General features: G+C 48.8%; 2 protein-coding genes across 4 annotated transcripts in view; one reads left to right on the top strand and one right to left on the bottom strand.

Annotated features, from left to right (window-relative positions):
- The window catches only part of LOC135291679 (TOG array regulator of axonemal microtubules protein 2-like), a 31668-nt gene extending 23649 nt beyond the window's left edge, over window positions 1–8019 (bottom strand). Inside the window, exons 1-4 of the mRNA XM_064405937.1 lie at window positions 7307–8019; window positions 6476–6513; window positions 4998–5101; window positions 3925–4063 (exon numbers count right to left, since the gene is read on the bottom strand). Of these exons, the coding sequence (XP_064262007.1) occupies window positions 3925–4063; window positions 4998–5101; window positions 6476–6513; window positions 7307–7382 (357 nt within the window). The 5' untranslated portion in view covers window positions 7383–8019. The remainder of the gene's footprint in view (window positions 1–3924; window positions 4064–4997; window positions 5102–6475; window positions 6514–7306) is intronic.
- Window positions 8020–10982: 2963 nt separating this feature from the next.
- LOC135291688 (uncharacterized) lies at window positions 10983–17671 on the top strand. 3 transcript variants are annotated; one of them, XR_010354441.1, is made up of 5 exons: window positions 10983–11819; window positions 11907–12072; window positions 16360–16532; window positions 16777–16868; window positions 17329–17671. XR_010354441.1 is itself a non-coding variant. In XM_064405945.1 (5 exons), the coding sequence occupies exons 1-5, from the start codon at window positions 11766–11768 to the stop codon at window positions 17346–17348; spliced, it is 525 nt and encodes a 174-aa protein (XP_064262015.1). In that variant the 5' UTR covers window positions 10983–11765; the 3' UTR covers window positions 17349–17671. The 3 variants fall into 3 exon arrangements, 1 of the variants encoding a protein (XP_064262015.1); XM_064405945.1 differs by having other exon boundaries at window positions 16757–16868; XR_010354442.1 differs by having other exon boundaries at window positions 11907–12069; window positions 16360–17671.
- The last annotated feature ends 8563 nt before the right edge of the window (window positions 17672–26234 follow it).

Raw genomic sequence — 26234 nt, 5'->3', positions numbered from 1 at the left:
GGTTGACTATATGATGCTTTTATCCCCAATTGTCTTGTTCTGTTTATACCGAATAATAAGTTTTACACCTTTAAGACTCTCTTCCAGACAGTGAAGAGGGGAGGGAAGAAGCGCACAGTTTGTTTTCAGACTGCTCTCACTCCTCCACATTCCTGCTCCTGGACTGTTTTGTCTGCGGATGGACAGACAGCCAGACAGAGCTCCTTTTTCCCTTTTTTTCTGCTTTTAGTTAGTTTTAACTAGCTGAGGCAAAGAAGTTCCCTGGACTGTGATTTTTTTCCTTTTTCCTTGGACCTGTTCAACCCTGCTCTGGACTGAACACCCAGAAGAGCACCGGCAGCTCCACCTGTGGCCCCCTGGCCAGGCCTGGGCCGCGGCGTTTCCAGCACCAGAGACTGGTCAAAGACTGAGTGAGCCGAGCTGCAACCCGGGGAGGGGACTGGTCTGAGTTTGCTTTCGTTGGAGCACTGAGAAGTTTTATTGTTTAATATTGTTTGGGTTCTATTGTTTAATAAACAGGTTTCTTTCCACTTTTTCTCCAAGGAGATATTTTCTCCCAAACTGGTTAGAGGGGGGAGGGGCAATTGAATCTGCTTTTGTAGAGAAGCCCCTTTGGGGGTTATCTCCCAAACTTGCCCTAAACCAGGACACAGTGCCACCCAGACAGACGGTGCCCAGAGAAGCAGTGTCCATAAGGAGCCCAGAGGAGTCCAAAACAGCACACAAACTCTCTTTCCACACTCTGTGCCTCTTGACTGCCTCTGCTTGGTAGCTTTTCTTCTTCAGCTTGCATGACAGCAATTTCCCCCTTCATCTCAAGCAGCCTTTTCTCCTGCTCCCTCTGTACCTCTGCCAGGAAGTTTGCCCGTTCCTCCAGCTGCTTCCGTGCCTCCACATGCTGCTTTTCCAGTTGTCTCTCCTGATGAGGGGAACAGACAATTCCTGATGAAGTCCAAGCAATGCTCCCCATAGAAAGAAATGGAAGCTTCATCCCTCCAACAACCCCCCCACCTGGAAAGTGCACATGAGTTGTGACTTTGTGCCCTCCAGCAATGCTGTTCTAACCCAAAATGTAGAGGGAGTGTCAGCAGGTGGAAGGAAGGAGATGCCACCTTCCTTCCCTGCTCTCATGGCTGCCTGTTTTCTGGCCCCTCTCTCCTCAGCATTTCTGCCTGTTCTCAGAGGCTCTGTACTCACATTCCCCCTGCCCTTTGATCAAGGAAGAGCTGCACATGGACTGCAGGATGAGGATGAGGCCAGCGCCTCAATGATCCAGTCACAAGGCAGGCCACCAGCTGAAATACCAGCAACACGGGGCCTCTTGCATATGATTCAGGCCCAAAGACATCTGTCCACCATGGGAGGACAGAAAGCAAGGAACCCAGTTGCTGGGACTGCAGTTGGCAGCAAGGTCAGTAGCTGCCTGCTGCATGGCACAAGGCTGTGGGGAAGATCCTGCCCCTTCTCTGCCATGCTTTGGGTGGCGACCACCCAGCCTCCTAGGGAACTTGGCTGATGCCCATCCTGAACCTGTGCATGCATATACTGTCCCAGCATTGTCCTCTGGCTCTTCACAGGCCTTCAAGTATGAGCCCTTGAAGGCCCCTGCTGCCTGGCCCAGCAACGTCTGGCCTACAGCAGATGCTTGCGGCCATGTCACATACTCAGGCTGCTCTTCTGCTGAGACAGCCCACCAAACCTGCCTGAAATCTTCAGGTGCCTCTTGTTTCTTACCAGTTTTTGCTCGAGATTCCTTTTTTCCTCTTCCTGGGAAGATTGCCAGAGTCTCAGAACCTTGCAGCACTGCTCTTGTGCCCAGCGCAGCTGTTCAGCCATGTCTTCACATTGCTGCTGGCTGAGAGCTCTTACAGCCAGCAGCTCACGACGAAGGCCCCTCACATCCTCTGCAAACATGACACACAGCAGCAGTCAGACACTCCACAAGCAGAGCAATCTGCTGGCCTTAAGCCCTTCCAGTTTCAGGCAAGGAGGGACCTGCCCTCAGCTGCTTCACTGCTCAGAAGCCCTGCGCACAGAGCTGCCTTGGCAGCCACTGCACTGGGCAGGGCCATCAGCAGAAACAAAGTGCACCAGGCTCTCACCCAGTATCGCCTCCTTGGCCTGCCTGGCCCTGCACACTTGGGCTTCCACACGGCTCCTGGCCATCTCCTGCTCCCATATGTGCTGCTGTGCCTCCAGCAGGCTGCTTTGCAGGCTCTCCTTCTCTGACCTACAAGGCGTGAAGATGAAGAGCAATTGCTCCTGGCACACAGGGGCAGCTTCTCCAGTAAGATGTGCCTTAAGATCCCTACACCTTAGTATGCAAAATGGCTTGCATGGAAACTCAGATACAGCAGGACTATTTTGCCACTTTACATAGCAAATCAGGCCCCTTCAGGTGACTGGGCAGCCTTTTCTCATGACCTAGCCCAGCTCAGTTTGGTCTCAGCAGCCAAAGCTGAAAAGGCTGTTGCCTGACCTATCACACACGGGTGTGCCCACCAAGTATCTGCAAAGGGACAAAAACCCAGCCTCTGCTCACAGCCCTGAGCTCATCAGCACTTCCAAGTCACTCTGCAGGTGCAGGACAGAACAGGGCTCTCCTGGCTGACTCCTCAATGCTTCATGCCATTCATAGTGGATGTATAGGTACTTTGTTGGCCAGGCACTCTCTAAGTAAAAGGGACTAAAGGAATTCACCAAACCATATAGCAAAACCTCTGGCTTCTGGCAGCATGAGTAGGAAACCAGAAGTAGGTTTCTATCTGCACAAGAACTCACTAGGAGGAGGGACAGATATCCGGCCAATTAAATGACTGGAATTGGATAAACAAGACCACTTGCTACCTTTATTTTTGCCTAACTAAGCCGCAGTGCCCAAATATCTGGGCACTCTTTAAAAAGGAAGAAGGACCAGCCAAAAAGATCCTTGACAGGTTACAGAGGTGGCTGGACAAGTGGGCAAGAATCAGTGTGCAGCAAGAATCCCCAGACACTGTCAAGAAGTCACAAGACCTTTCCCTTCTGCTGCTGCTGCTCTTTGTAAGCAGTTCTAGGTTCTGCACCATCCTTCACAGGAGTCAGCTCTGCAGGCTCTCAAGATTTTCAGCGTGACCCTCCAGCTTCACCTGAAGCGTCAGCGCCCTACTCACAACATTCACATCTAAGAGCCTTGAATTCCAAAAACCCCATGTCAAACAACTTGGCAAGCAAAGATTGATGGTCAGATGCACTGAAGGAGAAAGCAAAACCAGAGGGAAACTTCTGGTTTCAGCAAACATCTGCACAGTGTCCCTGGTCCTGAATTCAGTGCCAAGTTGGCTTGCTTTGCACTTGTCACAGGAATGTGCAAGGGGTCCCAAGCAGGCACCCAAAAAAAGCTTTGAGAGCTTGAGCTGGCAGAAAAGTAAGATTCACATCACAGTATCCTTCCCTTTTTGCTTGTATCTCTTTGCTTCTCTGCCCAAGAAACATCTGGAGAGCACAGAGCAGGCAGTAAATCCTGGCATAATGCTCACCACCTTTGTAACTACAGACCTTCAGTAATGTCCCACCCAGGGTCTCCTCCCTGCCTTTACCTGGCCTCTGCCAGCTGCTCTGAAAGGCCTCGCAAGTCCCGCTCCGTGGCTGCCAGTCGGGCTTCCAGGGCAGCGTTCTCCTGTGCCAGCACCGCCTTCTCTCTGCACACCTGGGACAGGGTGTGCCCTTGGCGGGAGAACTCCTGCAGCAGCTTCTCCAGGCCCCTGTGGGCTGGCCGCTGCAGGCGGAAAACCTGGCAGTGGGGGGGCACCATTTTTCAAGAGGAACAACAACAACAACAACACAGGCTCGGTCTCAGCTTGCTGCCAGAAGCAGCATTCGGGGGGGTCTTGCTAGGACAAATCCCTCTCCCACAAGTGCTGCCTAGGAACAAGGTGAGCGTACCTTTGGCACGGCCAGAGGAACCGCTTCCTTCAGCAGATCCCTCTGAGGCTGCCATTCCTCCGCTGTCGCTGCCGCCACTTCAGACGCCCTCTCTAGTGAGGAGTGGTGCTTTCTCTCACATGCAGCCAACTCCTTCCACCTACAGCAAGCAGACAGACAAACAAGCCTTTAATTGCAACACAGTCTCCTTGCAAGAGCAGGACTGCATAGCATGTCCCACACAAGGCAGTCTCAGGGGCTTCCAACAGCCCTCTACTTCCACCTCAAGAGTATGCTGCAATTCCCTCCCTATACTAGCATCTCTCTTTGTTGTTCCTGCAGGTGAAAGAGTCACCGCTGAGGAAGTCAAACAAGCTTCCAGAAGCCACAGAACACTTCCAGAAAGCTCAGGTACTCTCAGGGTAACAGCTTCCTGCCTGCTAGCTCTTACACTCCTTTCTGATTACGGTGGATACTGGACTTGTAAATGTTCTTCTTTGGCTAAGACATACTTGCTAAGTCGAGATGAGTACTGCCACAATTACTCTTGCTTTCACTAGTGAAACAAGGAAAGAGAGCCTGCAAGCCATAGCTTGGGGAGGAGGTGGGGATGATTTTCCAATCCAGTTATCAAAGGATGGGTTAGGCTGGCAGAGATCCCAGGAAGCCTCTAGCCCAGGCTTCAGTTCCAAGCACTTGGGGTCAGCATCTGGACAGGCTGCTCAAGGCCCTATCCAGCCAGGGCTTCTGAATTTCCAGGGCTGGAATTTGCACAAGCTCTCTGAGACACTTGTTCTGCTGCATGACTGCCTTTGCGGGTCAATGCTCTGCTCTCCTTAAGCCCAGCCTGACCCTCCCTTGCTTTTACTCTGGTCTAGTTTGGAATGCTTTTTGTCAGGGTTTAAGGTGTGAGTCCCAGGAGGCAGCTGTGCTCTAGGTTGCTCGGCAGCCAGACCTGCCCTGGGCTGCCTTCCCTCATCTGTGCTGAGCAAGTCCATCAATGAGAAAGCCAAATTTGTTCTTTGACACTGGGCCTCCAAAAGCCCAGCAATGCCCAGCCCTGCTCAGAGAAAGCGAGAAAGCTCAACACACACCTGAACTCCTGGGCGCCATGCACTCTGTCCGTGCTCTCCTGCCGCTCCGCCTTTCCTGCCTGGGCCCGGGAGTCCTGACTGGCAAGATCCTCTCCTAGCGGGACCTGCAAGGAATAGGCAGGGAAAAAGCACAAACAAGCAATCAGGAGCAGGGAAGTTGGCTCCTGAGAGCTGGCAGAAGCAGCAAGCAGCAGCTCACCTGAAGGCAAAAGCTGTTGTGTGGGGCTGCTTATGTGGTGTTGATGTGGTGTTTATGTCCCAACTAACCCTGGAGTTGCTCTGGAAGTGTCTGAATAGAAGCAGGGAACATTTCCCTGCTCAGCTCTGCTCAACTGGCTTCCCCTCAGGATTTCAGACCTTTAAGAGCAGCCAACAGGAACTGCATTCCAGCCCTTCACAGACAGATTTTGTCTCTGCCATGCAGAGCTGCTCAGGGGTCTTCTCAACACACTTGGGTCATGTCAAAGTTAAGGAGGCAGTCGAAGCAGTGCCTGTAGCTACCTAGATAGGGCGTGGAGAGGGGTGGGTCCCTGCAGGCAACAGCGGCTCCTCGGCACCCCACAAGGCTGTGAACTGCACCTGGGGACCTCTCTCTGCTGACAGCAGGGAGCCTGCACAGACTCTGTGCACAAAGGGGCTGACTTCCACACCAGTAGCACTAAAGGACATCATGCTACCACTTCTCTGACACCAAGGCAAGTTCACAGTCCCTGTGAGAATGCCAGGAAAACGATGCCTGCATGTCAATTTTCAGATGCCATTTCCCACGGGTCAGTGGCTGGGCTGAAGAGTGAGGTCATGGCAGGACTCCAGCCCACAGCATCCTCAGCCTCAAAGGTCAAGGGCTGCCTGCTCAGAAACTTGCAGCTCTGCACTGCCCCAAAGCTTTGCACTCAACCAAGCAAAGCTGCCTCTAATTGCTGCAGGATGCTCAGGCCCTGGACTGACAACACCTAGAGGTTTGTTGTCCTTTGTGTCCCCTTTAACCTCTGGAGGCAGAGAGCGAGCCAGAGGAGGTTCTGCTGCTGCTGTGGTGCTCTGCAGACAGGCAGCAGTGTGAGGGACAGGGAGTCACCTGTCATTTAGAACCTGATTTCTCCTGAGCTCTATCCTCAGCTGTCCTAAGCACAAGTCATGAATTTGGATAAAAGTGAGATGCTCAGGCATTACAACTCAGTTAAAAAGGGCTAATAAGGCTAATGTTTAAACGGGATTGTGCATGCTTCTGCAGGAGATATTTCAGGCTGGCTACAATCAGCATGCAGCCTCCTGCCTGCAAAGCTTGACTTCCATTAGTTAAAACCTCTTCAGTGGAAAAGGAGGAAAGGGATGGAATCCTTCTGGTAGTGTTCATGCAGACGCTGATGTGGACTTTCTTTCAGCCTGCCAGGCTGGCACTCTACTGCAACAGGCCAAGCCCACAGCTTTCTCCACACTCCTCAGACACCAGGAATGTCAAGGGTGCCCGTCCCACTCACCGAAGCGCGCGCTTGACTCCTTCCACCTCTGAGGCGAGCTGCCGGGGGCAAGGGAAAATGAACCAGGTGCTGTTAGAAAACTGTTTGTGCGGAGGAATCCCACAGAACAAGCCCACCCAAGCAGAGAGCATTCTCCTTTCACAACATCCCTCCAGGAGCAACACTTCTTTAACACAGCAAGCAAGACTGTAGGCCAATACCCTAGGCTGTGTCTACCTTTTGCTCAGCTTTGCCACCAAGGAACTAGAAACTTGGCTGTGAAGATGCAAATTGTTCCTTAGCAGGCAGTGCCTACATTGGAGCTCATTGTCTACACTACAGCTAAAGCAGCTTTTTTCTCCTCTCTTTCCTGGACTTGCTTTTTTGTTTTGTAAATTGCGTGCAGCATGTACCACACAGTTGCTGTAAACAATTCCCTCCAAAACCTTCCACCAAACCCCTCCCAGTGCTTGCAGTTCTGTTGGGACACAGCACAGGCCCAGCTCCAGGCTTCAGGAGCACACACCAAGTGCTCGGCAGTTTGCCCTTCAGCGCAGAGCCAATGGCTCTTGGAGCACACAGAGGGGATCCAGTTAGACAGGCACATCCTTGAAGGATGGAATGCAATCAAAAGATGCTTTTCCTCAGTTCTGGAGAGACCTGCATAGTTTTTAGGAGGATGCCTGCAAGGCTCTCCCAGTCTGCATTTTGGAGGTTCCTACACCCTGCTGGGCAAGAGACACCCCCGTCTCCAGCTGAAGCTGTTGACAGGAGCTTCACCAAACATATGGCATCTTTATGCCATTTTTGGTTCAATGTGCTGCCCCAAGGGGAAAAACAACTTCTATTTACCAGCCAAACGAAGAAAAGCTTTCCGAGAAGCCACCAATGAAAAGGTGCTGCTGACTGCTCTACGGACTCGCTCCATCCTTTGAGCAGGGCTGCTTGAGTCCGTAGGCCAGGAAACAACAATGGAAAAAAAACCTACTTGCACAAGTCCTGGGACTGTGCAAGTAAAAAGGGGTAAAACAGGACACTTGCACAAGTCCTGAGACTGTGCAAGTAAAAAGGAGAAAAACAGGACACTTGCACAAGTCCTGAGACTGTGCAAGTAAAAAGGGGAAAAACAGGACACTTGCACAAGTCCTGAGACTGTGCAAGTAAAAAGGGGAAAAATGAGACACTTGCACCAATCCACGGACTGTGCAAGTAAAAAAGGGGTAAAACAGGGCACTTGCACGAGTTCTGAGACTGTGCAAGTAAAAAGGGGAAAAACAGGACACTTGCACAAGTCCTGAGACTGTGCAAGTAAAAAGGGGAAAAACAGGACACTTGCACAAGTCCTGAGACAGTGCAAGTAAAAAGGGGAAAAACAGGACACTTGCACAAGTCCTGAGACAGTGCAAGTAAAAAAGGGAAAAACAGGACACTTGCACAAGTCCTGAGACTGTGCAAGAAAATACAGAGACAAAACAACACTGTCTGTAATCTGAGAACAGCTCAGACGAGGTGATCCTCCTGCAAGGAGCACGCCAAGAGCTGCTCTGGATGCTGAGGCCTTGCGGGCACCAGGAAAACCTCCTGCTGACAACGCTGTGACGTGGCAGCCCTCTGCTGACATCACAATAGCAGCCGCTCTGGCTTGCTCTGTGAGTTCATGCATGGCAAACAAACCTTCCCTACAGCTAATGCAAAACAAAAGCCCAGAAAGTTCTCCTCTGCCCCAAAGCAGCACAAAACCCCCTTGCAGTCCATAACCCACAGCTCAAAGGATCCCAGAGTAACACACAACAGGCACCAAGCCCATTCACCCTGTACACCATGCTGAACACTCAGAAAGAGCCAGCATGTCAGGAAACCAAAGGCAATGTGCCCTTTTGCCCAGCAGTGCTTCTGACTAAAACCAAGAACTCTTGGTTAAATGCTGTGGATGAAATTGTGCTTTGCTAATATCCTGGAGAGTTCCCTCAACTGGAATGCCTGTCATTCCCACTCACTTGCTGCATGGCTAACATCAACCAGCAAACTGTAGGGTTTGCTGAAGGAACAATGACACCTAAGTGGGGAGAAAAAGCCAAGTAACCAACCTGCTGCACACACAGCACACTGCTGCTGCACAATTACAGCACCTCAAAGAAGCCTTTGGGGCCTGTGCCTCACTTCTGGCAGCTTCCCTGCAGTATGCATCTGGCAGTCACAGGGATCTGACTCCAATGGACACACAGAAAGAAGGAAAAGAACCTGAAATCCCAATGTGGGACAATGTAGAAGCTGGTGGTGGGAGGAAAACCACCAAAATGGGCAAGTGCCACCTATAAGGCAGTTATGAGGCAGAGACCAAATAGCTCAGCTGGTGGGCACACCTTAGCAAGGCAGGCTCAGGAAAACAGAGCAACCACAAGCTTTCCAAAGTTCAGAAGCTTCCTTCCCCCTCCTCTCCTCTGCCCTTGAAAACAGGTTTTTTTCTCCCTCCTAAAAATACCTTCCTGAGCATGAACAGAAAATGCCTGGAAAAACCACCCGGTCTCAGTTAAAAACTAAAAAGAATGGAGAAAGATCTGGGCTTTTGCTGTTTGCCTGCTCTTGCAGCCATGGCAGCATTTTGGAAGGGCTCTACACAAGTCCAGGTGTTTCCCAGCTCCAGGACCACCTCTGGCATGAGCCCAGCAAGTGGAGTGGAGAGAGCAGCTGGTCAGACACCACATGTGACAGCTGGGAGGCTGCATATTGTCCTGATGCAAATTCCCTCTGCGTGTCACACTGGAAGTCAGGACAATTCTCAAGAAATGTCTGATTAGATGAGGAATGCCTGTGGATCTGCAGACCCCACATCTGTGCCTTACTGTGTCATAATCCTGAAGACATAAGATGTTGCTGGGTGACCCTAATTTCCTCCAGGCTAGAGATCAGGGAATAGTTTCAAACATGCACTGCTTACAAAACAGTCCCCAGAGCCAGGCATACCATTTTCTGCCCACCATTCACAAAACACTGCTGTTTCCTCAAAGGAAAGCAAAAGGAAGCTCCAGCAGCCTGCCCCCAGCCCAAGAGTGTTGCCACATTCCCTTCACAGAGAAAAGCAAGGCACAAATCTTCCCAGGAATATTTCTGGGTTTCACATTTTCTGAACATCAGAGAAAGAGAAAACACAATTCTTATGACTGTGTTGTGCCAAAGTAGAATGCAATATGGAGATTGTTACCCAAAGTGAGGATGTTTTGTTCCCTTGGCCTGTCAGGGCCAGGAGAATGTGTGTGTTGGGACTGCCACGAGACAGACACGAGAGAATCAGAGGGGATGCAGTTCTGTGCAGCTGTGAGCAAGGGTGAGTGTGTGGCAGATTCAGTTTAGATGCAAAGTATATAGTATGGTATAAGAAAGTAATTATTTAGCCTTCTGGTAAGGTGGAGTCAGATGCATCACCCTCTCTCCCTCTCCACAATGTCAGAGTCGTCTTGATTTTCCATACAAGAGTTTCCAACTGATTTTTTCCTCTACTTTCTATGTCCTGTGTCTCAGCAAAAGTGGCTTCTGCCAGCACAATGAAGTGGACACAGACCATTGGTTCACATGCAACAGCACGGGTTGGTGCTCCAGCCTGAGAGCTGCAACTCAGCAATTGGGCAACTGTGCTTTGAGATGCAACAGCAGCCAGAGAACGAGGCTGGGGGTGACAGCTTGGGGACAAGGCTGGCCCAGCAATGGCATGGCACACAAGCTGTGCAGGAGGCACCGTCAGCATGACAGCCCTAAGAATGCCACAAAACCCACACAGTTTTAACATTTATGCAACGCTGGTTGCTCTGCATGTATGTCTGTACTGCTGCCTTTATAACCTTTTGGAAATGGTCAGAGCTAGCAGGATTCACCCCCACCAGGAGCTGATGCAGCCTGGCAACCTGCTGACTTACAGAGGCTTCTGGCTTTCCAGGTGAAGCCAAGGCAAGCCCTGCTGCTGCTGCTGCTGTGGCAGAAAGCCCCGTCTGGGCAGGGATGGCACCACTGTGCCACGGGCTGTTTCTCCTTCCAGAGCTGGGCGCTGCTTTTGAGCCACTGATGACAGCTGGCGGCAGAAGGAAGGGGCCTTTTCCTGCACCAGCACTCATGGACGCACCAGGGCCACCTTCAGGGGAGACGTTCGGCCCCACAGAGTAAAGCAGAGGGCCACAGCTGGCAAACGCTTCCTTTGGAGCCTCCCTCTCTCTGGAAAGAAGGGAGCCGAGGGACAGGACGAGCAGCAGGGCCCGATCCCGGCCCGGGCCTGCAGGGAGGGGCGGCTGCCGCTGGGCGGCGCCATGGGCAGGGAGCGCGCCTGCGCGGGGCGGGCGGGGCCGGGCAGCCGCCAGGGGGCGCCCGGGGCGGGACGGGGCCCCTGTGTGAGGGGGGAGAGCCTCGGGCAGTGCGGAGCCACAAACGGGACTGTCCGTGCGGCACGCACAGCGCCAGGGCAATGCACAGCGCCAGGCACAGCACAGCTTCAGCGCAGCCTGGCCAGGAAAGGAATGCTCCCATGGAGTGCAGGAGTCAGCTGGTTGGATTCCCAGTCCTGTGCTGAGCTGGCAGGGCACAGAGCCTCCTCAAGCACCGGTGCCTCCTCTCCAGGCTTCCTGCACTTCCTTTGCTGACAGGGTCCCATCAGCCAGGCTGGGGGCAGGCTCAGCTGATGTTACAAAGCACAAAGATTTTTACAAAGGTTTCTTCAAATCCCAAGATGTTGTCTTGAGCTAAGAGGCTTTGGCTCTTTTTATTCCAGAATAATGTATCCAGGATTTTACCCTGTCTGTTTCAATGCAGCAATATTGTCTGCAGAACTTGTGAAGGTTCAAGCCACAGAGAGACAAAATACTCCTCTTCCCCTGTTTCTCTTCTTTCTAGATATCACCTAGAAAAAACTCATCCCCTCTAATGCTGCCCTTTCCTTTTGTCATAACACCTTTTATAAATGGAGGGTGTGATGCTCTACCACCAAACCCAAAATGTTTTCCCTACTGGTTTTGTTCCACACAGCCCCCTTGGGTAGGTACCCCTAAAAGTTCCCTGTCTCCCTCACCCAAACCCCACATCTCCTCATGAGGCGAGGCAAGACCCTGGGCCCATCATCTCTGTCAGGTGTCCACACAGATGCACAAATGCAAGCCAAGAGCCACAGCCCCAGGGCTGATTGCCTGTTTCTTAGGTATGAAGTTTCCCCATGATCCTTAAAGCACATGACTGTAACTCTGCTCACCCCCACACCCCTTTCCAGTGCTGTATCACATGTATCTGTCCACGCTTCTGCCCTTGAGGATCACAAAGCAAAAGTCCCTGCCTCATGCAAGACTGGTGCTGCTGTCACCAAGCCACAGCTTTGTGGCTGGGCCTTGAGGTATGTGGTCATCAGCAGGAAGCAAAGACTGCATCAGAGCTGTGATGATTCAGGGGGTTTTAGGGTGTTTTTTCGCTTCCCCACCAGCCAGTAAGAGCAGTCACAGAAGCAGTTCTCCGGCAGGAAGCAGGGCAGTTGCTCCTCTGGCTGTCGGGCTCCTCCTCTGGAGTGGTGGAGATGGCAGCGAACTTCGCCTGCAGCTTCACTGCACTTTGCTGTTTGGCACTCTGGAGCTTCACCAGGACTTCAGGTGGTAAGAATGCAAAATAATTGCTGTTTTCCTTGTGGTTTACGTTCTGTGAGTGCTGCTACGTAGGGCTCTGGTAAATAACAGCCTTTCTCCAAGTGCTGCCCATGCTGGCTCAGCACTGCAGGGCTCAGGCTGCAGCTGAAAACCCAACTGCTCAAAAGACTTTCTCCTTGGGTAGTGAACCATGCTATCCTGGGATATCATTTAGGGGTTTTAAAGTCAATTTATGGTTTTAACTCATTTGTCAGTGTTTAAACTCTGCATGACCTTGATTATTAAATCTAAAGGCTGCGCGTAACAATCTGACTGCTAAGTACAGATGGACACTTGAGTGCAGATTAGCTGACTTTTAATGAAGCATTAACCTGTTTCATTTCTTTCTTTGCTGAGCAAGGGAACTCTCTTGACTGCAGCTGGCCTTAAGTCTTTAGAATGGGAGCTGCAGACATGAGTGTTTTTCTCTGAAGGTGTTGGTCCAGTACTACTGAATATATTTCAGCATTACTTTAGTTCACATATACAGAAAGAACTTAGGGATGGTGTTTTGTTAGCCAGTAGCTTTTTGTTTCTGCTGTGGTTTCCTTTGGGGGCTGCAGAGGCATGCAGGAACTCTGCCGCATCTTAAATGTAAAGATAAAGCCCTAGCCTTGCTAGGGAGAGGAAGTTTTTAAAGGAGGGAGAAATGGGGAGGAGGTTTTCGAAGCATCTGGTGGAAAAAAAAAAATCAACACATTGCAATCTGCTTATTTGTTTCACTGCAGCCAGGGAGGGAGCAGCCACAGGATTGCTCTCTCATACTGCAGGAACAAGGTCCCCAAAGCAATCCTCAAGGAGGAAGGCACAAGAGAGAGCCTCTTAATACAACATTCAACTTATATCTGCAAAAACAGCCATTGTTTGCTTTATAACAGATGGTTGCCAGTTAATTTTGAGCAACAAAAGGGTCTAAGTCTATTGCCCAACAGAAGGAGCAGGAGGAGGGCTGACTTTTCTCTCTTCACATTTCCAAATCCAGGAGCAAGGATGGGCTCTGAATATGATTGCTCTGGTCCTAAGCATCTCTCACTAGAGCAGCAAGAGTTGTCTGCTCAGACTGTGAGATCACACAGTCATGGCCTCTGGGTATTGTAGGTGCCTGGCCAAGTTGTGCTGTACCTCTGCTCCCACACAGCCTGGCTGTTTCAGGAATGCTGGTATGCCTAGAGCCCTGCAGTGCTATTTGACCCTCTGAGCCAAGTCTGCCTTGTGCCTGGAATGGGGCCATCACCTTACACAAAGTCTAATTTTTAGAAAATGGCACTCAAGCCAGGGATGAAAAGGCTGCAGAGATAAAATCAGAATTACAGGTACCTCACACCAGAAGAGTCTCTGGGGTTTGGAAATAGAGTATTGCAAACTATTCCAAAGACTAAAAGTGATTTCAGAGCTGTGTGTTTGCCATGCAGTGACCACCTTGAACAGGAATGAAAGCACACAAAGAAAACCAAATCCTAGCCTTAAGGAATCTGAGTCCCTAGAGGAAAATGTTGGGATAAAGATCTCCCACAAGGGTTCAGTAGATTTTATACCCACTTTGCTCTGGTATGAGTAATTTTCAACACCAAGTTGCAACTGGTGACCAAGGTAAAATGCCCAGAACCCCTTGGTGAAAACTGGGGGGAAAATGTAACCCATAACCTATCCCCTGCTTACAACACATGGGCTATTGAGTCTGCCTGTCTACAACACCTGTCCAGCTTGCTCACCTCTCCAGGTAATACACTTCGGAGGCCTGGCCATGTGTGACACTGCTAGATCTCCCAGGCACTGGAGTCAGGAAGGGCTCTTGGACTCTGACTCTTGGTTTGAATAATGCACGTAATAGTTTTCTTCCCATCCACACAGTGTGATTTCAGCCAGCCTCATTCACTCCATGCCTATAAAAGATGTCACCATGACTCAAGAGGTGTTGAGGGTTGTCAAAAGCCACAAAAGGACATTGTGTTAAGATTAAAAGAGGCTGTGGTTACCACCCCCTTCTACAAAGAACAGTATCTGATGTCAACACCCCCACCACTGCAACACCTGACTTTCCAACAGGTGTGAGAGCAGCTTTTCAAGCAAGGTGCTGGGGAGCAGCAAGAAGAGTCCAAGGCAGCAACTTGCTCTAAACCTGGCAGAGTGTGCCAGTTGCTAGGTGAGCTCAGGAAAAATCTGGTCCCTGTAGCTGTTGGGTTGGCATTGATGGCACAGGAAAAAGCATGGCATTTCTGAGGAAGAGGACAGCTGGCTTTGTGGGCAAACCTGCTCTGCCTGGAGCTTCATTTCTGCCTGCAGACAGGTCCTGCATGGCCCTCCTCAATCACCTGTGGATGCCAGTGCCTTAAACCCCTGTGAAAAGTTTTACCATGAGCTGAGCACTGGGTAAGACGTGCTGGCCTGAGAAATACCTTCGGTCCAAGGCTGAATGGTCGCAAGCTTCTGTGACTGTCGAGTCCCACCCTTGCTGCAGTGGGAAAACACCATCCCACAGAGGACAGTCTTAGGACCTACAAGTGGATTCTGGGCTGTTGGCTGAAAAAACACCACAACACTTGCCCAGCACTGGCTGCACACCCACAGTGCCAACACAGATCAGAGTTATGGCACAGGAGAGTTCATCACCTCCACAGCAGACAGAAAGCCACCTGCTGAACATCCATTCCTCTCCAACACATGGCCTGGGTCTCTCAGCTCCCACCTGCAAGAAAATATGGGGGTCATTAAGGCAGCTGGGGTATCAGCCAGGAAGAGAGATGGATTTGGACATCCGTGGGTTGTGGAGGGATGTGGAATTGAGTCTCTCCTTTGCAGGTCAAGGTGTATGTAAATCCCTGAGCACTGTTACAAGTGGGTGCAGCAATTAACACCTGTGAGAAGGATGTGACAGTATGAGTAGGATGTGCATAAGCAACATGTGAGATAAATTTTTGTCACCTTCTATGCTGATGATGGCATGTAATTCTGGTTTGTTTTGGGGTGGTTTTATTTTTTTGGTTGTTTGTTTTGTTTTGTTTTGTTTTGTTTTTTAAATAGACTTTGGATCATCAAGCTGCCCCTGCAAACTGGCTTAAGTACATAGCCCATGCTCTGTGCAGCTGGCTGTGGGTGAGAGAGCTGTCTGTGGAAAAAAAGCTAGAGGTGATAATGAGCTTGACTTTCACAGCAGATTTAGTACAACCTCTGTGTGCACAAGCACACCCAGGCTCAGTGCCTGCAGGCACACAGGTCACCTCCTGCACCGGCAGTCCTTGGCATTAGAAGTGGCTGGATGGCACCTTCTCCAGGATTGGGGATTTTTTCCTCTTCTTTGATTTCAGAATTGGGAAAATGGAGAGGAAGGGAAATGTAAAAGGGGGTGAAATAATGATATCAACTGTAAGCTCTGAGCTTCTTTTAAATGATTGAAAAATAAGCGGTGCATGGGGAAAGAGCTACACAATCAAGTAAAAATATACATTTATACAAATATAAATGGATTTATGGACTGCTCTAATGTGAAAGGTCATGGGTTAACCCCCCCCACTCCCCAATTTCCATTTCCTGCACACCTTGCTTCTCCACTCCATGACCTTGGTAATCACAGAATTATTTGGGTTGGAAGGGACCTTAAAGACCATCTGCTTCCAACTGCCCTGCCACAGACAGGGACAGTTTCCACTGGACCAGGTTGCTCAAAGCCCCACCTAGCCTGGACTTAAAACTTCCAGGATTTAAACATGTGCCATGTCTTACCACCCTTTGAGTGAAGAATTTCTTCCTAACATCTGAATCCTTCTAACATAAAAGCATCAAGATGCCATCAAAGGTTTAAGGGTGTGGTGTGGGATAAAAACTTGTATCTGTAAGATAAGATATGCAAATTAAGAGCAGCAGGACTCTCAAGCCAGTGTTTGATATGTTATCAAAACTATACTGCACTCTGAGCTACATGACCTATCTTTATAAGCAGTTTCAAAGTTGGTCCTTTCATAAACCAGGAGTTATAACAGAGACATTGAAATAATGTTTGTGATGCTCTGGCTTCTTCTAAATAATTTTGAGCTCTGCTTTCACTTCTGGCAGCATCTCTTTATGTCACTTCGTTTCCTAGGATTGTTTCACCATTTCAGGCATATAAACAAAAACTACTTTTTAACAGGTGCGGGTAGAGACCTTCTGAAGTACAAATGCATTGGACAAGTAAAAGGGTTTATCATTGGTTCAGAGGGCTGAAGCTCCCACCCTTTCATGCCCTGATGTGTTTTACCCTGGTGTTTTGTGTTGTTTCAGGTACACTTGTTACACCACCCCACTCAACCATAAGACCTGGCTTCCCTGTCCCAGTGAACACCAACAACCCCGAGGTCCGCAAGGCCGCTCGCTTTGGGGTCTACAGGTACAACAACAGCTCCAATGACCTCTTCCTGTTTAAGGAATCACAGATAAAGAAAGCCATGGTACAGGTAAAAGCAGCAGGCTCCTGATGGTTCTCCAAATCATCTTCTAACTGACCCTCCTGTGGCATATCCAAGGCACAAAATCCCTGATCTTCCTCAGGACTGCTAAAGAAGTCCCCTATAGCACTGCTACACAGGAGGACTCTGTGTAGGTGACACACAGTTCTCAGCTGTAGCACTTGATTCCTAGCCAAAGTTTGGGCGTCTCTTTCCCCTGCCCCACTTTAAAGGAGGAAACTGCTTTCTCTAGTCAGAGGGCTGAAGTACATGCTTCACGTGGAAATCAGGGATCACCCCAGCCTGGACAGCTGTCACTTCCAGAGGGAAAAAAACCTGCAACAGGTATGTGTTCAATTTATTTGGGGTGCCCAGGAACTACAGGGGATTCTTGGTCATCTCTAGCTGTAGAATCCCTTTTAGACCAGCTCTGCCATGTCTCCATATGTGCACAAGCCTCTCCTCTGCAGAGCCAGCTGGGGTGAGGCCAGGGTTTTGCCTTTCATGCATCCGGGGCCAGCTCCTGTCTGCAGGGAGCTGAACCAGACACATCCACCCAGCCCATATTCCTGGGTGACTGAGGAGAGTGTGCAGAAATAGAGTAGGTGCTAAAGAGATTTCCTGGCTGGGAAACACTTTACACAGGCTTTCCCACTAGACAGGATTACTTAGCAAACAGTACTTTTCCTAGGATAAAGTGGGCAGGCAAAAGGATGCTGTATTCTCCTGCCCCATCACAGCCTGCAATGCTGAGATCAACCAGCAGACACCTGAACTTTCTCACCTATTCCCCTTTTATTCACAGATGCTGAGATGATATTTTGAGGTCTGGATAACACCCTGGACACACAAAGTGCATATCCCTGTTGCCCAATGTCACCAAGACCTTTCCCCATGAGAGCCTGACTTACAGAGGATCTCCCACCATGAGTTTTTCCTTGCCTGGACTGCTGAGGTCAATACTGAAGTGGGGAACAGCTGTACAGAACTGCACAGAGCTTTTTTCTCAAACCACATGGTTGTTTTCTTCCTTGAGAAAGAACCTCAAAAGACAAGGCCTGCCTTGGCTGAATGTCTTGCTATCCAGTTTTGTATCTGTTTTTCCAAAACTAAACTGCACATGAACATGTGTTGTCATTCATTTGCCATCCATCCTCTGGCTGAATTTCCAAGCACTCCCAGGAAGCTCTGTTGCACTTGTTTTGTGATGAACTTTCACAAAGCCATGATGGAAACAAGTCTAAACCACAGCACATGTGAATACAACACCTAGCAAAGCTTGACAACAGTGGGGTGGTTTCCCTGGCTATACACACACACACAAGTTTTAAGATTTTCCAGTGCCAGGGAAATGGTCAGACACACGTGCCAGGAAGGCAAGAGGGAGAGCTGTTGTTTTATTTTTTTTTTTAAGACAGAGGTATGGATAAGGATTTCTTGAAACACGGACATCCCAGAAATTACACAGTCCAACAAGTGCTTCCACTTTAATCAAAAGCTAAGCTACACTGTGAAAGGGCATCACTGCAAACGCCAAGGCTAATAAATCTAATCATATTGCCAAATAATAATTCTGAGGTTAAACAGCATAGTTCCATTCAGGTTAATATACAACATTTAATCTCTGGCAGACCACAGCGTATATTCAGGTTCACTACAATGATGTTCTTCTCTAGATGGGCATCTAGCATTCCTTCAAGTCTTCACTCTTCTTCCACAGGCTAATTATTACTTACAGTGGAGTAAGGTCCCTATTAGGAAGGATTTGGGTAGCTGCTCACTTAAAACAGCCATAAAGTCTGAGCCTATGACCAGTCATACACAGACCAGCACTTCTAAATGGACAGGGCCCTGATCTAAGCCACAAACACTTTTTTTTAAATACAAATACTCCTTTTTTCTTGAAAGTTGTTGCCTTTTTGCAGCAATATTGTAACTCCTCTTAGCAGTAACACTCCCACTTTCAGCCTTTTTAACAACCATTCAGTCAAGAAAGGCCAGTGAATGGCCTGGTTCCAAGGCAAGGTCTGGGGATCTTAAAACAGATTGTATTAATAGTACAGCTGAATATCTGCTCCAAGGAACCCCAGAGCTGGGCAAGTCCCAAGTCCCAAGTTCTGCTTCAGAAACACCACTTGTGATGAACAGGTGGCTCAGCAGCAGCACAAATTCAGCATCCAGTGCTGGAGAGGCAGCTATGCTGAATCTTATCTTTGGGAACAGCAGTGTCTTGGCTGGGAAAAACAACAACAACAACAACAAACCCACCCAAAACCACCACCAACAACAAAAAAACAGTGCTCTAAAGAAAGCTCCAGAAGGGCTACAATGTAGGAGGACGTAACGTGATGCTACATTCAGCCACCACTAACAGCCTGGTGCCAAAGACAAGGAGAAAGAAAGTCAGCGTTGGTGGCTTGGGCTGTCCACAAAGCAGGAAAGCCAAGCCACAGCTAAGTTTGTAGGAGAGCAAGAGAAGCCCAGGAACAGCTTCTCTTTGCATCTCAGAGGGGTTAGGAATGGTCTCAAGCCCTCTTCTCTTTCAGCTGCACACTTCACACAATGCCAAGGGCTTCCAACCAGGCTGTCAGCTCTAGACAGACTGGGCCAGAACAGGCTGGGCAGATCCCTGTTCCTTCCTTCAGCCAGCAGGACAGGCTGGTGTTCAGGAACAGATGTCATTTGCCTCTCACATGCCACCAAGGGGGTGAGCAGGCAGCATGCTGTCACTTCAGGTCTGTGCAGAGATGCATGCAGGCAGGGAGCATGTCACACAACAGTGTTCCCTGTGCGACTCTCCAAGCCCCTGACACACAGTGCTTCATCTCAGTCACCTCGCCAAGCCAATTCTCCATTTGTCAGAGCAACAAAAGTTAAAGCCAGGTGAACTTGGCACCATGCAGGCTGACAAACCTTGGGAAGCCTTTGCTGCTCTCCCAAGGAAAATGCAGCACGACTGTTCAGACCTCTCTCTCCAAACAGACAAGCTCCTGCTAAGATCAGCCTTGTGTTCAAAGCTGCATCCAAGTGTTCACTGTGACACAGAATCCAGTGTGCTTACAAGAAGAAAGACACACTGGAATTGTAGTACCCATCATCCTCTCAGCTATGGTAACAGAGCTTTCATCAGCACCAGAGAAAGGAGCAGAGCTAAAGTCCACTGAGCTCTTTGTATCACCCCAGAACACTTCACTCAGGAAGGATTTGGGTAATTAAAGAGGAGGACACTGCTAGAGCTGACCTAAAGAACTGCAGCTAAATACCCCTTCATCACAAGGATATGCAGCAGTCAAAAAGGCAACGTGTTTGCTCTCTGCATCTTGGCTACAGTCTACACCAAGGTTAGCAGTTCACCCATTCACTCCAAGGAGTTCATACCCCTGCAGACCTTGCTGGGTCTCTGACATCTATTTCAGGTTACAATGGCAATTCAATAATATTTTTAGTAAAGATTTGGGACATGAGGTGAGAAGGAAAACTTGTTTCTGCCAGTATGTTGAGGAATAAAAGGAACAATCTCAGCAGTGAAATTAAGAGCTTGTGGGACAATCACAACCTGAGTTTTACCAGAGCTTCAAAGTGGCCAGTGATCCTTAAACAGAGATCTGCATTTACTCAAAAGCTCTGCTCTGCAAATATTTCCTCTCATACTCCCACTTTTTAAATGGCACAGGAAACAAACTGCCTGCCACCAAAATATAAAGCATTGCTGACTGACACACTTCCCACTTTGCATTCTCTTGACATCAGCAGCTCTACACGAAGGACCTGGGAGTTCTGCCTGTAGAAGATGCACCCAGTTTCACAACCTGACTGACTTTCAGAGCCCACTGACAGCTGGGGGAGTCACAGCTCCATGGAACCAGCAAAGATTTAGCTGGCAGCAGACAGATAAGGAGACACAACAGCTGCTGACTGTGAGGAAAAAGCCTTCCACACATAGCTAACTACAAAAATTTACTGCTAACTTTTTCAGTCCCTGCCTCAAAAAATCAGCATATTAGCAAAAATTAGCTGCCCCCTGTGCTCATTCTTTTGCAGCACTGTTTTTAAGCAGGCTAGATGAGAAAGCCCAAGTGTCAGCATCATCAGATCCCTGTTGTGATCACTGAGCAGACAGACCCAGAAGCTTAAGAGGTCATTATCTCACCTGCAAAGTTTTTACTGGCACAAAGCAGACACAAATTTAAAGGAATCAGATTTATGCAAAGGCTTTGCAATCATTTTCATCAGCTGTTCACACTGAGAAACCAACCTTTGCATAAAAGTGTCAGGGGCACACCAGTTATGTTCCAGAAGCTCTAGTACAGAAGTTTGCTCCAGACAAGAAACAGGGCAGTTAACAGGGGAGTAACATTTTAAATACTTTCAGAAAAGTCTTCTTGATACTTGTGCCCTGCAGAAACATCTCTTCTACTAACAAGACAAAACAAAATACATTTTTTAAATGCACAGCTATGGTGTGCTCCAGCTCTGTTCCTTTCCTTGGACAGTTTTACTGCAGGGGTTTACATTAAATCAAAAATTTCTCCAGGCCTTCCAGGAGACAGGGCAACATTCTCTCATATGCCATAGTCTGTCCCAAAAGAAACTTGGGTTAGACACAGGAAGCAGCCTCAGGCTTCTCTGGGAGTTATGCAAAGAGGACTTCCTCCCTTTTTAGGGAACCACAGCCCCTTTCTTTTGCCTCAAGAAGACAATCATGCTCTGACAAGACCTTTGGATACCTCTGTAAATGCTCTTGCATCCAGTAAGACTTCTCACACAAGAGAAGAGCCAGCCTTAGAGCTGCAGAGGTGTCATGTTCCTGCACTCCTATCATAAAAAGAGAAGACTGGCTGTTTTTTCCAAGTCTGACTTGTTCCAGGTTTCTCCCTGCTCAAGGCAGGTGTGTCACCATCCATCTGAAATCAACACATCATGGACTCAGCCTCTGTGGAAGCGGAATAAACCTGTAAAACCAGTCCTCACAGGAGCATCAAGAGGACTTTATACCTGTTTGTTTATTCCACAGGCATTTTAGTGCTGCTGCTTTACTCTTCCAGTGGAAAGCCAATCAAAGATTAGAGATTTGTTTTAGAAAAAAAATAGTTTCTAGAAAAATACTGTTCTTAAGCACCTCTTACGCTGAATAATGAGACCTCTGTGTCAGTCAACCTGTTTCATCTGGGTTTTACTACAGATCCCCCCACTTCTGCATACCATGGATGGATTACAGGATCCAGCACAACACCAGGAATGGGAGCAGCTAAAATGAAGCGTTAAGGCTCTTATGAGAAATGGAACACCAACAGTCTGGTTAAGCAGCCTGTCACCATGCAAAGTTTGTTGCTTAGCATTGTGCCACCCACTACAGTTGGGACTTTACAGACCAGAGAGATTTAATCTCTCAGACTGAATAAAGCCTGTCTGTCCAGCCTGTACAAACAGAGGGAGCTTATGGGGTACAAGTCCAGTCAGTCTGCAGTACCCTTAAAAAAATTGACTGAGAACTGCACCCTGTCCAAAAGTTACTTGGTGAAATACTTTAGCAAATAAATCACTAATGAAAACTGTGTACCAAGAGGCAAAGCTGTGCTTGGCCCAAGGGTGCCAAAGCAGCAGCAACAAAGAATCAACACAGCAGATTTGCTTTTTCAACCCCAGCTTGAGATCCCACCAAGTTTAACTTTCATATCCCACCAGAAGAGGACAAACAGCTGCAAGGGCTGGCAGAGTAGTGCTAACTAGGTGGTGCTGAAGCAGCCTACCCTGGACTGGGTTTTCCCAAAAAGAGCAGCCCCTGGCCTGTACAGGAACAAGTCAGCCTGATCCAGCAGCCATCAGCTACCTGCCACAGGACAGCTTGGCAGTAACACAGAACAGGCTGACAGAAGCACTGACAGGGAAGAGTCACTTTCATTTGCATAGCCCTCCATTAATAGAAGAGCAGGCCATTGAAATCAGGTGACATTTGTAGCATCACCTTCCCCTTTTCTGGTGCTTTTCATTATATATTTATAGCAAATCCCTTTCCTTTCCAAAGGTGAAGAAATGCAGCAATAGTGTAAGTTTAGGTTGGATTGTCACCCAGTGGCAGAAAAGGAGAGAGCAGCAAAAACTTCCAAGTACCAATGCACTAAATCACACAGCTGCTGAAGCAACCCCTTTAGTTCTTCAAGATGCAAAACCTCCTATTTAAAATTATACTATGCTTTGGGTTGGAAGGGACCTCAAAGATCATCAGGGACACTTCCCATGAGACTGGGTTGCTCAGAGCCCCATCCAGCCTGGCCTTGAACATTTCCAAGTGTGCAGCATCCACAACTTCTCTGAATAACATGTTCCAGTCTCTCTGCTCCGTGGTCCTGCTGGGCACAGAGGTGAGACTCACAGGCTGCAGCTCCCCAGGACTTCCTTTCTTCCCTTTTTTAAAAATGGGGTTTTTTTCCCCTCTTCTAGTTGGTGGGAACTTAACTGGACTACCACAACTCCTCAAATACAATGGATAGTGACTTCATCCATCAGTTCCTCCAGGACCTGTAGATGCATTTTAACAGCTCCTGTGCACCTTCATGTTCCTCAGATGATCTAAAATGTGATTTACAGCGGATGATTCTTCAGTCTCCCAGTCCCTGCCTTCCCTTTCTGCAACTCAGGCGGTGTGGCTGGAGCACTTCCTGGTGGAAAAGGGGGCAAAAACCTCATTGAGCACCTCAGCCTTTGCCATGTCTCAGGTAATCAAGTCTCCTCTTTCCTTCCAGAGAGGGTCCTCCTTTTTCCTAGTGTTCCTTTTTATCACTCACACACCTGCAGAAGCTTTTCTTGTTGTCCTTGATGCCCCTGGCCACATTTAATTCTCTCAGAGCTTTATCTCCTCTAACCTCCTTTACCTTTACCTTTACCTTTATCTCCACTAACCTGATCCCTGGCTGCTCAGACAAGCTCTCTGTATTCCTGCCAGGCTATAGCCCCTGCTTCCACTCTCCACAGGTTTCCTTTTAGTGTCTGACCTTGTCCAGGAGCTCCCTGTTCATCTACACAAAGCCTCCTGGCATTTTTACCCAGCTTCCTCTCTGTTGGGATGCATCACTCCTGAGCCTGGAGGAGATGATCCCTGAATATCAACCAGCTTCCTCCAGGGCTTTATTCATTGTACTCTACCAAGCAGATCGCTGAAGGTGCCAGACTCTGCCCTCCTGAATTCAGGGCAGCAAGTTTGCTCTGCACCCTTCTCCCTGCCCTAAGGAAGTTGGACTCCACCACCTCGTGATCCCTGCAGCCAAGGCTGCCCTTCAGGTGCACATTCCCCCTCCTTGTTGGTGAGCACAGGTCCACCATGGTCCCCTCGTCCCTGGCTCCTCTGTGAAACTTGAGTTCTTGTCTGGAATTCCTTTGTGCTGCCAGCCATTCCAGCCACAAAATGTACTAGCACAGGCTTTCCTTTGCAATAGCTGGCAGCAAAGCATTCTCCAGATTTACCAAGTAGAGCATCTGTTCCGGTCTCTTGTGGCATGAAAGCTGTTTTGGGGAGTGGGTGTAAACCCCCCCCAGTGTGTGGATGGAGAACATATTGCACTGTCTGTACATAACTGTTTTCTGCTGGGGAAGATCTTCAATATTAGAAGAAGACACTTTGATAGTGCTTTTACATTTTTAATATTTCCTAAAATCTTAATCACTGACTTTTTTGAGAGGTTTTGTTTTCAAACATCTGTTCTACCTTTTAGCATGTAACAATGAAAGACATAACAATGTTGTGGTATATCATAAAAAAATATTTTGTGCCCCATTGTGCGAGTAACAAAAGATGTAGAAGAAAAACCTGAAATTGCCTAGATGGATTGGTGCTCCTGTTGCGTTTTTTGAGGGGTGTGTGTAGTTGTGATATTCCCATTATGACAATATATCATCCACCTTTCTCCTCAGAACACCATCCAGCGCTGTAGCCAAATGTTTCAAGTAACTTTCCTTTGGTACTTTGAGGCAGTTTGTTCCCCTGCCGCCTGAACCAGGACAGGGAAAGACATGATCCGTTTGCAGTCACAGGCAGAAGGGATTACGGCAAAACCTCTTCATCTTTCCCAGTGCTGCAGATCCAATTGCAGACGCTTGGTGGAGCAGGATATTTACAAATTGTTTGTCACTGCACGCTGTTGGCTCTGCCTGTTCACAAGGAACAAAACCTCTCAAAAAAGTCAGTGATTAAGATTTTAGGAAATATTAAAAATGTAAAAGCACTATCAAAGTGTCTTCTTGTAATATTGAAGATCTTCCCCAGCAGAAAACAGTTATGTACAGACAGTGCAATATGTTCTCCATCCACACACTGGGGGGGGTTTACACCCACTCCTCAAAACAGCTTTCATGCCACAAGAGACCGGAACAGATGCTCTACTTGGTAAATCTGGAGAATGCTTTGCTGCCAGCTATTGCAAAGGAAAGCCTGTGCTAGTACATTTTGTGGCTGGAATGGCTGGCAGCACAAGGAACGCCTGGTAGAAAAGCACATTTTTTTTCAATTGTTTTTCTGCTTGCCCTCTCTACAGAAGATTGTAGGAGGGCAACAGTTCAGGCAGTTCATGAAGCCTTCAGTTCCCTCCTTGCCCACGGTGAGAAAGGAAACTGCACATCCAGCTGTAGTGCCCTAAAGAATAACTGCTGGATCCTAAGCCCATGCTGGGCACCTGTGTGAATTGCAAATGCACATGACTTGCAATTGAAAATGGGGAATTTTGAGGCAGTAGTATTTCCCCTGCAAAATACTTCTTCAGCCGGCTGCAGCCAAGTTGCTTTTCAGCGGGGCAGGGGCTGGCTGCTGTGGAACGGGAGCTGGCTGGCAGGGAGAGGGAGCAGCATCCCCTGATGAGCTGCACCTGCGTCCCATAGGAACGCCATAGGAGTCCCATAGGAGTGCAGCCCACCGGAGTGGATCCTCTTCAGCTGCTGCCATGGCCAGCCAGCCACCATCTGATCCCTGGGCATCCTGCTCCATGACCTGGTCTGCAGGCTCTTTCATTTCTACAGCAATGAGGACATCGTCAGGGGCTAGCTCTTCTTTCCACCCTGGGTGTCTCAAGATGAGGATGCACCTTCTTACAAACGGTGGCCCTTTTCTACAGGAAACAAAATTCAGCCCCCAGTGTTTCGAGGTCGGGTCAGAGGTGGAGTCTGGAGCTCCAAGAGCACGCAGAGTCCGAGTTACTGAACTGTTGATGTGTGCAATATTTAGAGGCTGCCTATATGCATGTACTCACAAAAGCTTTGCCTCCATCTGGATTAGCTCTCCTTCCTCTGAGCCCCACATGCAGCAGAAAGAAGGAGAATGGGACAAATGGCACTGGCAATGATGATGACAGAAGAAAAAAAGTTGAGTTCAGAGGAAAAAGGATGTAAGGTAAGGAGACCAAGCTAAGTCCTGTGTGGTAGATTTTTGGTTCATGTGCTGTAGGCATAGCTCTGAGAACTTTTCTTGTGGTGTGGGCCCAGGGCAGCAGCTGACCAAGGAAGAGCTCACTGTGCTTCAAGCTGTGTCCAGAGGGAAGGGATGGCAGGTGGCCATGGGGACAGCAGCCCAGATCCCAGGCACACAATTGCCTTTGCAGCAGGGCCAGGACGTGCAGTTGTTTTGGGTTTGCTGTGGGGTGCAGGAGGAGACAGATGAACAACAGTTTTGGTTGACAGAATGTCCAATCAAAGGCTTGAACACTTGATTTCAGCCTTGCAGAGAAA

This window comes from Passer domesticus, unplaced genomic scaffold, assembly GCF_036417665.1.
Source record: "Passer domesticus isolate bPasDom1 unplaced genomic scaffold, bPasDom1.hap1 HAP1_SCAFFOLD_102, whole genome shotgun sequence".
In the NCBI taxonomy this organism is placed as follows: domain Eukaryota; kingdom Metazoa; phylum Chordata; class Aves; order Passeriformes; family Passeridae; genus Passer; species Passer domesticus.
Note: the sequence above shows the minus strand (reverse complement) of the source record. Positions and strands in the feature narration are given on the sequence as shown.

Bases quoted from the DNA above. Each gene is read 5' to 3' on its own strand.
- LOC135291688 (XM_064405945.1), top strand. From the start codon at position 11,766: ATGCAAGACTGGTGCTGCTGTCACCAAGCCACAGCTTTGTGGCTGGGC. The intron at 11,820-11,906 runs GTATGTGGTCAT...CTTCCCCACCAG, and splicing joins CTTTGTGGCTGGGCCTTGAG to CCAGTAAGAGCAGTCACAGA. The intron at 16,533-16,756 runs GTAAAAGCAGCA...CCCACTTTAAAG, and splicing joins TAAAGAAAGCCATGGTACAG to GAGGAAACTGCTTTCTCTAG.